At 34.9% G+C, this 14,459-nt stretch overlaps 1 protein-coding gene across 1 annotated transcript in view; it reads right to left on the reverse strand.

Annotated features, from left to right (window-relative positions):
- Window positions 1-14,459, reverse strand: part of LOC115456281 (integrin beta-6) — a gene marked incomplete in the record, with an annotated part of 34,186 nt that overhangs the window by 3,440 nt on the left and 16,287 nt on the right. The window contains 3 exon segments of the mRNA XM_037441876.1: window positions 7,612-7,825; window positions 11,153-11,543; window positions 12,650-12,728. Coding sequence (XP_037297773.1) covers window positions 7,617-7,825; window positions 11,153-11,543; window positions 12,650-12,728 — 679 coding nt within the window.

The following is a 14,459-nucleotide window of genomic DNA, read 5'->3' on the forward strand; positions in this document are numbered from 1 at the left end:
AAGCAACTATATACCTTCACACAATGTTTACTCCACGTGATCGTACATGTTACTTATTTCAATCTACAGATTCTTGATTACGTTAACACACCTTTGATTTGAAAGTAACGGAACGTAATGGCGACTCAGTAAACAGCTTCATACAAACAGTACCGTTAATTTATTAGTATGATTTTTAGGTCGAATGTCAATAAACTCGTTTCCAATAAATCAGCCAATTGAAGCCAACAAGGGCAGATGAGCTCGTTACTAATTAGCATTGCTAATGACAGAAATGCTACTCTTGATATTCGAAGGGTTCGCTGATCTTATTACCAACGAGTTCAAAGCTATTCGTTTCGAAATGTTTGTTTATTTTCACATGGCATCAAAACATGACGTTGCCCAATAACTAGATACAGCAGTAAAATCTCCGATAAGGTTTAATATTTCATCAATTTAACTAACATCACGCATATCCATAGAAAAGTAAAACCAAGTTTATTGCAAACCGTTTTGGAAGCAAAAATGTGCGTACAAATATACATACGTAGCACGTTATTCCGTTTGTCACATATCTTATGGGAAATGCGTAAAATATAGAGCAGTCCACAGCAATAAAACGTAATCTAATAAACAGGATTACTAGCAGTAATAAAAACCTACATCGAAGTGTGCATGACTTGAATCTGATTTGTTGGTCACGTAGAACAAGTTGCTTTCAAACAACATAACATCGGTGCCACAGTGCGATTGATGACTCAAACTTATTGAATAGGTAAATATGTACACCTACCGATTTGCATTATTAAATACCTAACATATTTGCTAGTAATATTTTCAAGGTTTAAAGATGTTTTAAAGTTCTAATTTAATATATCTTTTATGAGGTTACCGGTGTTTTTAAATGATTACTTAAGAATGACAAATTATTAAGAAGGTTGTTATTATATTAAATTGATTAATTATATTAATCAATAGTGATTCGTATTTTTATATTGTAATCTCCGGAAACAAAAGTACTATCCGGCATTATTTATCTGTTTAGGTAAGTTCATACATAGTACAAAAATATCTACATAGTATGAGATCATTGAAAATCATTATTGCAAAATGTGTCATCAGAAATACCTATATAATATATTCTATGTATACGATAGATCATACTTATTATTAGAGATGTTTATACGGTTCATATTATTTGCTTATCCTTAATGTAAGGAATGCAAAGGAATAAAACGATATAGTGTGAATTCGAGGCTGGTTTAATAATCTAATATGTCCTATAAATGTACAAAATTACAGCGTGGGTTAACCAAATGTAAATTACAGGAAACGGTACTATTAGTACTACGCGATTTCTCACAAATGCACGTGCTTAAATAGTTAAATTTATGATAATTTTCATTCGATTCGTATAACCATTGATTGCACATTATTATCAGTTCACTAGTACAGCACATTCACGTAAAAGCTAGCTTAGACGTTAGTTTGCTAAGAAACCTTTCGATTCAATACTAGGTTTAAATTAATCCGTGTTTCCTGCTCTTGCAACTGCTTGTGTAAACATGTTCTTACGCGTTATTAGCGGATAACGTTGAAATAAATCATTGCGGTTGTACTTCTGCGTAATATTGATAGCACTGACGGTTGCGCTTCGGGCTGACGTCGATTACCCTAAATACACGTTTGTTTGATAAACCAAGTGACTTGGCTCATTGTTTCACTACATTATTGTAGTTATATATTCCATATTGGAATGTCGCGGTATCTTCTATATACCATTGATATATATGCTAAGTATATACAGACTTGTAACACAACTTTATTGCGTAAATATTCCATTAATTCACCATCGATATAGGAGGTAAGGAGGTCGATTTCAAAATAAATTAGAATGATCTTAAACTAGGTTTGTCTAGAGATGAAACTTTGTATAATGAATTGTATATTATTACCCCTACTTTTACTACTACTTTATTATTTCTGACTGTAACTAAGTAATTAACTTATCGGATGTGATTGGAAAAGCGTGCGTGTATATTTTTCCTGGCCCTTAGGCGTTTACTTAGAAGGTTGCAATAATCTAGTGTCTTTAGATATTATTAATTGCACACTCAAAGACAAAATATTACAAAAAAGGTCAACTTTATTAAATTGACGATGCTAGCTACGGATTTTTTAGATAATATAACAAATATTATTACATTTTTTGTTTAGGAAATTGCACTTAGCCTCTGTCGAGATCGATAAAAGAAATTGACAGCCAAAGAATTAACTAACGTCACGATTTTAAAATACAGTTAGGAACGAGTATTTATTGCATGTATTACCGGCTGTCGCTCATTCCAAAGTTACTCGACAAGTTTCTTCTATGGCATTTTTATGCCGCGATGTGTCAGATTATCTTAGATCCAAATGACTAATGAATTATTTTAAAGCAAACCCAATATAAATGGGCTTGGTTTGCTATGTTTAAAATACTCGGGCTTAAACTGAAATATAATGCTAATGCTTGTCGAATCATTAGACATGAGTTTCTCAGTGATCAGAGATAAGGTCAAACAAGTGTTACAAAGTCACCAGCGTCGTGAAGTTGTGAACACGTTTATAGAGTTTATTCAATACAAGGGGTCGATACAAGTCAAGTACCTCACCAGAACGTCAACTTGAAACTGCTTTAAAAATGTTTAAGTGGGGTAATTATCTGCACTTAAAGAACTTAGAAAACCACCCAAATGTGTAAAGTGGTTGGACGTTGATTTACTAGGAATGCAGCGGGAATGCCGACAGAAAAGCCGTGACACGACGTCGCGAGGACATGGGAGTCAACGATCTTACACCACTGAATGCTAAAAATGGGCGCGTGTTGAAAATTACACGTCAGCGAAGGGATAAAACCATACGTAATAAGAAATGATCTTTATAGCAGCTGGTGAGGGAACGGGCAGGTGGATAGTCTTCATGGCAAATAATCACAATCGCCCAGCAATACCTTAATAAGATAAATTGTATGTGTTGCGCTTAAAGAGTAGGAATAAGGATTCTGTATGGTATTAGCGATTTGTTGGGCCTATAGCAATTAGAAGATTACCATATGAGTAGACATTAATTACTTCACGCCTGTATTTTGACCCATTTATGTTTTTTTTATGATAGAGGAGGTAAACGAGTATGCGGCTGATTGTCAGTGATCATCCTCGCCCATGAGCATCTGCAATACCAGGTGGCATAGAAGTGCGTTGCCGGCCATGTAGAGAAGAGTCTCTCCCACGCGTAGAGATACAACCAAAAACTAATATTATATTTTTTCTGAATCTATGAACGAGAGATAGGTACGTATGTAGGTAGTATGTAGAGTTTGAATACAGGTCATCCTCTATTACCATTAACGTCTCTATTGTGCGCTCTTATACCCAAAAGATATAGTGTTGTTGGCTTAGCGTAGAGTTCTAACAGACCGCTAATTGAGTGTGTCAAGGTGAGAGTTCACTGTGTGTCGAATTAAGAGGTTTGTGATTATTAGGGCGGTCAGCATCGGCTGAGCGGATTTTGATGTGACCAACTTATAATACGCATTGAACATTGAGCTAGTATATAATATTTTATGAAAAATTGCACTATTATAAATAAAGTCCCGCCGCCGCGTCTGCCTGTCTGAACGCTATAAACTCAATGACTACCGAACGGATTATCTTATTTCTACCAATGAACAGAGTGATTCAAGAGGATGGTTTATGTATAATTCATTAATGTTTCATACGACAGAAAAACAATTAGGCTTATACGTTATACTACTAAACCGAAGCCGGAGAGAGGGGGGGTCGATAGTATTATGAAAAAATATGTTTTTCAATGTTATATTTTACACGCTATACTAGGAAGATATAAGGATGAATGTATCTTTCAGTTCTCTGACATTAGCCCATTCATTTTAATATCTAATTCCAAAGTATACTGCAGAGTAATTCATCACAGGACGTGTCCCTACCCATCAATGTCATATGTTCCAAAATATTAATAAGGTAACGCGACCGTCCACGTGCGGGTTCGAATCGTTGCGACCTCGACATCCCATTCGCGGGGCACGTAGAATTGGGACGCACTTTATTACGATTCATTTATATTCGCATTGCTGTATTCGGGGATGGAATACTTATTAACGATCATTATAAGATAATTGGTTTTAATTCGGACGATGTTTAATGGACTAACCAGTTTGGATGACTTTGTAAATACATATTTGAATTCCAAAACGTACATACATTTTGGATTAAACTAATTACTCGTCGCATATATGTAAGTATATAATACCTATACTTCTACATACATATAATTTATTATTCATGCAAATTAAACTAGTACGTACTACAAGCTGGCCAGAAATTATAGTACTTAATAAAAATTCAGGCGATACGGCGATTTTGTTAACTACAAGTTCACTTTGTGGCGTAACTGCGGTTAGATAAAAAAATCAGACCATTATGTATTCAAACGAGTTCATGGGAACGAGTTGCGGTAAATTATGTTATAACTTATTGCGGTATCGTCTCTCGATATTGCCAACGGAAGTATATATTAGTGCATTCAGCTGCCTGTCGTGAATCGGTAGCAGATGTTACTCGCATTGATGACGCGCGATTCCTTTACTTATAATAATAATTAGTTAATTCCTATAACAGATGACGCACTTGACTTTTATTAGAGATTTTCCTGTATTTTTGTAATGAAGTGCACTTGAATCATATTCACAATTTACTTAATCTACATCAAACAGGTCTCATATTTGTAATGAGTTTATTAGTTACATGTCCATCATTATGATTCCAAATTGACTTCAAATAAGGTAACTTGGTTATCACTGTATTGTGATGCCCATTTGCTTTGTCCTATTTGGTTAAAACCACCCACTTAACCCACTTTTATTACATGATGAAAACTTAGTATATTTTATATATAAATTTCGCTACAGCTGGCTATAGATACGTGCAGGTATTTCTTAATTGCAAAGTGTATCACAAACAAGGTAAATAAACATATTCGTTGAACCACAAGGTGTGTTACTGAGTTAAAGCCGAGTTAGCCGCGCAGCTGCTATTTTAATTGGATAATACGTTATTATTTTTAAGATAGAAACCGAGTCGAGCTGACGTCCCCGCACGTTGCGTTTATTGCCTTTTTGGGATTATAAATGCAACAGCATTGTTTACAAGCGCTTGTGTGGTGCGTCATTACCGTAATTAACATATTACATGCACTCTGGACTCTATATGTATTTTATTAAAAATTCTTGTCTCGTTCCTATGATTGATAAAGAAATACGATGAAATATATACATTCTTAGACTGTTAGAGGCAAAGGTTAGGAAAGTAAATATCTACACATTAATTAATTCAGGACTAAGTAGGTCAAAATTCTCACGTTTTGATATTTAAACATATAGCTTAATAAGAAAAGATACATTCTTTATCTAGGTTTTATTTAAAAAATGAATTTGTGTCCTTTTCACAATAAGAGGTGAGTCAGCAGAGAAATTTTGACAATGATAAGTCGCGTCGTTTGAATAGGTGATCGCATAGGTATACTTTCTTTGCAGGCGCCAAGTTTGGTTTCAATTGGTTATTTATTTGCAATTATTATCATATTTTTATTTTATAACTAATTGAAAACTGTTGTAGGATAAAAAAATGCTGTTTGCCATCACTTCAATAACTACGTATATATACAAACAATGTTTTTCAGAGAGTTGCAAAGCTACATGATATTTCCGATTTAGTATCTACCTACAAAATGTATTTATCACTAATGATAAAACCACTTAACACTTCCTTATTATTCAACTTTTACTGTCAATATTTAATTCAACTTGTTTATAAATCAGGAAATACTCGGGTAACATTAAATATTCACTGAAGTAATTTATTCAGTAGAAGTAGTATGTTCTGATGATTCCCTAGAGTCTAGACTCTTGAGAATTAATAAGGTTTTAGTCCTTAAAAGGTTTGAAAAAACATTCCAAGGAAATACTTGTGCAAGGTCATTTGTATAAAACCGCCTTATCATTTTCCTTAAACGGAATCTTTGCCATTTTGAACACGGAATGGTTGTAAATAGTAATAAATTAACCAGCGATTTAATTATAAATAAATTAAAGAAGAAAATGAACTAACTGACGCCTTTTGTAACCGTTCAGTGAGTAATTTTCCGTTGACTACCAAATTTGTATGAACCGTTAGCAAATACGGATAGTGTTCGCATCGGAGACGGATTCTTTGATAGACACTTAGAGTTATTGGCATTTAAGTGGGTCCAGACACTCGACGCGGCGTACTGAGAGGTCAACTTTTAACTGTTTGCGTTCACTGAACTCAGAGGAAGGTCGAAAAATATTTTTATGTGTATCTTTCACGGTAATGCAAAGAGAGGACGAATGTTTGAATGAACGATGATCTTTATTGTGCATCGGACTCACACAAATGACATACGCAGCCTCTTTCTTGTGAACTCCTCGTAAAATGGTCAAATCTCGTGAGGAAAAAATTTAGAGTTGAAGAGACTCAGTTTGAATTTGGAATGTGGTTATTCCTGTTGGAATGTGTTTGTTAAAATTATTTATATTTTTATGGAATGTTCATACATGTAAGTATAGTTTATAGCTTTTTGCTTCCGGCTGTGTTCAGTGACCTTAAAGATAATGTCGATGGGTTAAACGTAGCTGCATGAGGAATGAATCACACATAATACCCAACACTAAGATTTCACTTTGTTAGTCATTGGCGATTACAAAAAACCGTCGTAAACTGTTATTGTGAATTTAGTAAGAGCTATGTTCGGATATACTTTTTTACGATACTTATGCTTGGATATATATTTATTATTTAATTCACCGGTTTATATAAAATAACGTGTAAGAAATATGCCATGATACATCTTGTACGGCTAATCGAATAACTATTATGGCTTACGAAGCTCTACCAAAATGTATTAAAGTGGCAATCTATAACCGACCCAGCACCGATAGGACGCTTCGTCTGGTTTAACGCTTGATAATAACTCATTAAGCTGTATTTTCGACCTCAGTTTTTCTAGGAAAACGATTCGTATAATATACGCACAAATAGATTATAATGTTAGTAAATATTATATTATCGTTCAGCATAACGTAAGGCACTGACATTAAAATGTTATCTCACAGGGAATGCAACGAGGCCGCATTCTGCATATAATTGATTTATAATAAGTAATAAATTAGTCCGATATCGGTGCACTGCCGACACCATATTTTAGAATGATTAGTACTCTCAGGAAGCCTTGATATCTTTTTAGAATATAAATCTAGATCTAAAATATGCCTGGAGCCTAAGCATTTCTCAACAGTAAATTTTCGATTATTATTTGTAATCTTGTAACGTTATATTTTCTCAGGATAATTAGAAATTATTATTTTTATAAACGTTAATCGATAGAAATTATTGATTGCCGACTTATGAATATTGATTGTATGATTAAGTCATTTTCAAAATAATTGAATGAAATGCAAAGGCAAATACATACAGCACGAAAAAAATTGGATTGCAGAAAATTTCTTAACCTAAATGTACTTGCTTATTGAAAATATTTTTTTTTACTTACCAAGACTACCATTTGCCGTACGTCGGGTTCTTGAAGGAAGACATGGGAGATTTGTACAATGGATTTTCTCCCGTACAGTCCTCGGCATCGATGTTTTGGTACTCAGGGTCGGAGAGCGGCAGGGGTGGCACAGCGGTGAAGTGCTTCCACGCTAGTACTCCGACCACGGTAGCAACAGCGGCGATCACACCCAGGATGCCCATAATCAAAGGCACTGCGAAGGAAAATAGAACTTAATGTTGAAGACAATTTTGTAAAAAGTTGAATACCCCATCGAAACAATACCTAATTCGATTCTGTTTTAAAATCCTGACGCAGCAATAGAAACATAAATAACATACAGACTAATTGGTCAGTTTTAAGTGTCGGAGCCGCCCAGTAACTCCAGATGGTTGACATCTTAACATCTGGCGAGAAATGCTTTTGCTTCGGCCTTTAAAGTCACAATCGCTGCCAAGGAACCGATTTTATGAAAGATGGGGACCTAATTATTTATCGGTAATAATGTTTAACATCATGTTTAAATTTGAATATTTAAAAGTTTATTCATTTTGAACTATCTTCGCTGCACCTACTTGCATAATCTAATCAAGTAGCTATCTATTTAATTTATCTTTGTCGGAATATCTTATCTTAGTTGAATTATGTTCTATACATTTAACGTATTTATATTCTATGTATACAAGTTGCCCATATTTGTTAAGAATTTATTAACAATGGCGGAAAAAAGACGATGGAGGCGTATAGGAATTAAAAGCAAAAGGGGATTATGGTAATACAGTATTATCTAAGTGGAAAAACGGGTCGCGGTTGACAACTTGCTGATAACTCTATAGATAAGAGGAGAGTTAACTATTCCAAGTTTAAGGAGAATTATAAGTAAAAATAATGACAATAAAACATAGGAATTAAGAAGCCTGTGTCAGATCGCTTCAAAAACAGTAATCATTTGGTAACTTAAAGAATAATAAGGAACTTTCATTTATTATCAGAATTGTTTTAATATGTAACTAGAGATTTTATGCACCTGTTGAAGTTAAAACTAGCCTAACTCTTATAATTTATTACAGATTAAAGAATAAACCTAGTTTTACATGCGAGATATGTCTATCACATACCACACTTCTCTAAATAGAAACATTTTCTAACGAGTCAAACAGTACTCTGAGGCAAGTGAAACGTACCAACCACCAGTATGGCACTAAGCTTTATATGGACAAGCGGTCCGGCGCAAGTATTTGTGCCTTTGCCAAGATTATTTACTCACTGGATAATGTTTTGATTTACAACGTTGTAATAACAAGTGTCCATTGTAAAGTGCTTGGGTACCTGAACATGGTAATACCACAATTGCACGATCAATGTCTACATTGTACAGTGCAGGCAGTTCGTTCTACTGTATTAAAGTTAATATGACATTATTAGTCTATAAATTGTTTTGAGTCCTTCCGTTTGAGGTCACTCCTCCCCTCGTAATCCGGCTGCTGGTTTGTATTATCATAGCAGTGGCAAATATTTCTGTTGAGAATTTCCAATAACGGGAATAATGTACCCAGTGCTTATACTATTTATAAGAAAGAACAAAGATAGAAGATCTTTGTTGGAACAAAGATAATAAATTAAAAACACAAAATCCTACATAACATAAACAATTATTGCACCAACAATGAGCCTCCCTTTCTATAACTGTTTTTTTGTAACGAGAATCTATTTACAAAACGTAGAGATGTTTTAAAAGATATAGTTAGTTAGACTAATCAGTATTTTACGATATTAACCCAAATACGGCATAATGATATGAAACTTTTTATTTATTAATAGAGGAAATTTCCGTACGTTAAATAAAACTTATTATTGGGTATGGTTGACAAACAACAATGTAAAGAGTGAGCAAGTACATGGGACAGGTGTGTACAACCAAATAATATTATGTCACGTACTTCCTATGTAATTATAACAGTCATACTTTATCGTGGTATTTAGTTATTTTGCAATTTCACACGACTCGGCTTGTACGCGTCAAGAGCTTGGTTACGACCTTTTTGTTTTCCAATGACGTTTGCAAGCGAAGTTATATAAAAATCTTCTATCATGGAATTATTCATGCCTTCAGTCAATAGACAGTTTAATGATTCATGCCATACACATGTCACGAACAAGAGTAAACAAAGACAATAAGGTATCCGACACCAATTCGAGGCCAGCAACAACAAACAATATTAAACTGATTAAAGTGTTTGAACAAATAGCTCCGTCGCGTCCCTATGCTAACTAATTATAACACCAAACAACGAGATAAGAAGTGGAGACCCCTGCAGTAAGAAACATTTTTATTGTTCTCTTATCTGATATAACTGTAGGTCACAGTATAGCTTTGCCTATCTTATCTATTATCAAAGGTAATCTGAGATTGTCGAGTGTCTAGAAATAACCTGATAAATAATTAGACCTAACCAGAGAAGTCCAGTAATCATGTCGTTCATGTTGCAGCGAAAGGTAACTGCACCCAAGCGAGCTATTGTAATAACCTTGATCTGAAATATGATTATTTGTTAAAGTTTTGTAAGAACATAAAATTACCAAATTACCTTAGAAAGTTTGAAATTGTTTGTTGGTTTGAAACTTAAGTATAAGTATGAGAAGCCCCATTAATATTATAAGAAAAATATAGGTTCATATTCATTTGCTGTGGTATGCGGAGATGACTTGAGACAAGGTCGTGGAAAAGCAAGTCGTAATTTGTTTTTTCATGGTATTCATTAAACTCAATTCTCGATGTAACCACAAGCTGTGTCAATTATTATACCACAGAGTCGACACAATCATAATTTATTGAAAAATAGGGGAGTAGGTATTTTAGAATCAATCGTTTGAAGCAAAATAAAATGAATGCATATAACAATTTAAATATGCAAGATAATTTTGTTTCAACATTTGCTCTTACGCCATTATAAAGTTTATAAATATATGAGTAATTGTGAAACCAATCGAGCTAAGCCATATAACTGTGGTAGGGAGCTTTAGGTTTAACAATAGTTTGCAATAAAAATAAAGACGCACATTTCACCAGGAATGTTAGGATTTCAAAACTTTATAGTTAAGGCACAGAAACCGTGTATCAAGTTTGTTATTTTAGGATGAAACTAGATAAACAATATGAAAAAGAGGCATACAAACGACGGAAGACAACTGGCGATCGCGTACTCAAACAGTGGCACGTCTCAACACAACTGTGTAAACTTGATTTACATTATGCTTGTTGCCACTCGCTACTGACATCAACTTTGGGACATTTTTTTTATCTATTTTTGATAAACATTGTATTTATCTTGTGCTATCACGTTTGGACGGAATTCAAATAAAAATAATAATTAAAGTATTGACTGTTTGGTGGTCTCTTTTTTCTTAAGTCAAAGACTTTTCGAGTCAAAATGAAACACTGTGTAGACTGGAATCTTAAGTAGCAACCTATCACCTGAATATATTATGATAATTACTAAAAATCGAAACTGATGTTTAACGTAATTCATTCAATTCTCACCTTTAGGTCCTGCGCTGACATATTCGTACGACGCATCATTGCAAGACTTCTGTATCATAATGCTGATCTCATTCTCCTCTTTCATTGCCCAGTACTCGATGTAGCAGTCGTCTATCGTCTCATTGCATTTCACCCACACTTTTCTGTTGAACTCATCGACGCGTTGAGTGAGAGTCTCGTTGTAAGCCAACTTGGTCATCATGTTGTTGTTATTGACGCAGTCCCAGCACTCCCCGAGGGTGTTGTTGAGGAGGCAAGTGTCGCAGTAGTTGGTGATCATGCAGAGGTCGGCGCAGTAGTACTCCTCTTCGAAGTACTGCGAGCCCTCGCGGTCGGTGTAGCAGACGCACGTGTCGCACGGGCCGCAGTACCCGTTCCCTGAACATTCCACCTGGACGAACCAGTTTAGCCAATATTAAAATAAGTTTTTAGGGCCACTCCACTGCATTTGGAAGTAGAGATCACGATAGAGTAGATCCTATTTGATAGATAATTCATTATGTCCGCGCGTTTGAAAGCATTTGCAAATTATTTTGTAGTACGTGAAATAGTACCTAATATGTTAAACGCAATATACGAATCAATACGATATATATTTTTATTACTTGCTATAAAACCTCGTGTTTTAATTTCAGTATAAAACGCGGTCTGTCTAATAGATAACAGTATCCTGTTTGATAATGATTAGGTAAAACGTACTTTAAATTGATATTATTATTGTACAATTAAGAATCGGATACAGAACTGAGCCTGTTCCCGTTGTAGGCTTAAACGTTCGCTGTCTTGACTTTTAGAACTCTATTTTAGAGGAACTGACATTGATAATTAATCGATTATAATGTTATGTGTCATCGCATTTTAAATGTATTTACTTTATTTAACAACAATGAGTCCCATTCCCGCGTAACCAACACGATTTCATAATTTTACATTTTCATACTCCGGGCTAAATAATATTGGTTATCGATTAAATATTATATTTAATATTTCCATGCCTCATCTCCTTAGGAACCAGAGAGTCTACTTCGAAAAATGAAATCCGTAGTTTCGGATGAAGGATCGCACGTTTTGTTACTGCGAAGTGTTACGGATCCGATGACGGATTCGACAACGAATCCGATCCATTCATCGTAATATTCAAGACATGGAATTTGTAAGAATTTAAAGGGTTTCGCCATACCTCTTTAAAACCACCTGCAAGGATAAAGGTAAAAACATCTACTGCTTTCTGTAGAACAAAAAAAAAAATACGGGGAATTGATCCTACCACTAAGGTAAGCTACAGAATGGTGACGGACCCGAAGTAATTTGGTAGGAAAGTTAAATCCGAAGTTCATTGTTACTTCGTTTCGGACCGACGTTTCGATGTTCATTTTTCAAAGTAGACCCTCAGTATCGACTATGTGGGCGTTGTTCGAGTGCTTATCTGTCGGAAGCTTACACTGTCGTTTCGTCTGAAGTGAATGTTATTGGGACGGTTAATTAAAATATACTCACATTATCTTTTGCCGGGTTGGTACACTGCAAGTCTCCACGTTTCGCTTCGCAAATTTGCGTTTCGCAATTTGGTCCGGTCCTGAGAATATAATTAATGAGCTAATCTATGAAATAAATGGTGGATAGGTGTAGAGTAAACGAAATGGGAAATATAAATTATAACCTAAACAATCGAAGACATAAGATAAGGTAATAATATAATTTAAAAATGCACATGAAACTAACTAAATAAATAATAACAATTATCTAACTTTAATATTTCGCCCATGATATTTTGGTACAATCATGGTAAAATTTCATAACAATCATTATTTTCGTTCCATTTGTTTACGTTGAAAAAGATACGAGGGATGCCCCGTATTTTATTTTATGACAGATATGACGATGGCCTCATTCACAACATCGTGGGGCGGAAGAAAGACGCGTCAACAATGGGGGAACTAGTTGCTTCTTTACTTATATGTAGAGGTACAGAAGTCAGTCCACGTTTGTAACCAGTTTAAATGTCCAAAATGTCTGGATTCATCGTTTGAACTGTCGATTATTATTTGAACTGCGTGGAAGCTATTGGTGGTACAGTTACTTGTTGGTTGCGATCTCAGAAACCGTTCGCCTTTGTTCCGCGAACGTTCTCTTTCTTTACCGCCGTACAATATTTAATCAAACCAGTTTCGTTTCACCGTTCAGAGGTCTACGTGACTGGCCACACGTCACGGGAAAAAGGATGTTCCTTCATCCGACCACTTGTAGATTGTAAATAACCCTGTTAGTACAAGCCACGGTGACACCTAGTTCAATGACTCAAAAATATTTTTAGTTGCGCTGAAATATTGTTCGCAAACTTCCGTGTAATGTCCAACGACATAGTTCGGTATAGAAATAGATTTTGCACGTTGATTGTTGGCGTATTTTTAAAACTGTGACACTGATTTCTATTTGCCTATGTGTTTCGAGTTTTCTGAATTGGTTTTAGAATGAGCTGTCATTATTTACTCAGAAGAACTATTCCGTACACAGGAGCGTAACTAGTTCACTCAGTTTTCGACATATTGAGTTTTCCGTCACATGATATTACCAAAGGCGAGCCTATCTCTATAGATAACAATTTCTGATTATTATAAATAAAACTATAATATTCCACCACTGCTGGTGGTATGATATGTTTTGTATTCGCCCAGAAAGCGACCGTACACAAGATGTCAAAACCCGCCATAGTGGGCCAGGTAAGTGTCAGGTTTCGGGATCCGCTTGTGTATATTCGGTTCCACCAGGCCGACATAATTGTGTTGACTGCCGAGGGGTAATCATCTCTCGTTCTATTGAACCTCACTCCACTCACCGTCCGTGCAGTGAAGTCAATTTTACGTGTACGTATAAAAAAACATAGGAATAAACAAAGAAAAGCAAATCTGTTAGAGGGCTTCTTATTTCAATACATATCCTTAATTTACTTTAATATTGTCACTAAAATAGTAAAATTGTTAATAAAATGATAGACTCACCATTCTGGTTCACACACGCAAGTACCGCAGTTGTAATCTCCTTTGAAATTGCATTTCGGTGATTTTTTCTGAATCACGCAGGTCGGTGGTACCTGTAGAAAGAACTGAATAAGTCTAGCTCCTATGTTTTGATGTCTTATTTGTAATACGTCGAGGGGATAAAAAAATTGTTACTGTATCAGTTTAAACACATTTACGCGGGTTTGTTGCGCATATAAAAACAATAATGTGTAAAAATGAATTCGCTGTATGATGTATTGCATTAATTGAGTAATACTCAATTTAAAAGTTAAAATTTATGGTGCTCT

Source organism: Manduca sexta, chromosome 23, assembly GCF_014839805.1.
Source record: "Manduca sexta isolate Smith_Timp_Sample1 chromosome 23, JHU_Msex_v1.0, whole genome shotgun sequence".
In the NCBI taxonomy this organism is placed as follows: domain Eukaryota; kingdom Metazoa; phylum Arthropoda; class Insecta; order Lepidoptera; family Sphingidae; genus Manduca; species Manduca sexta.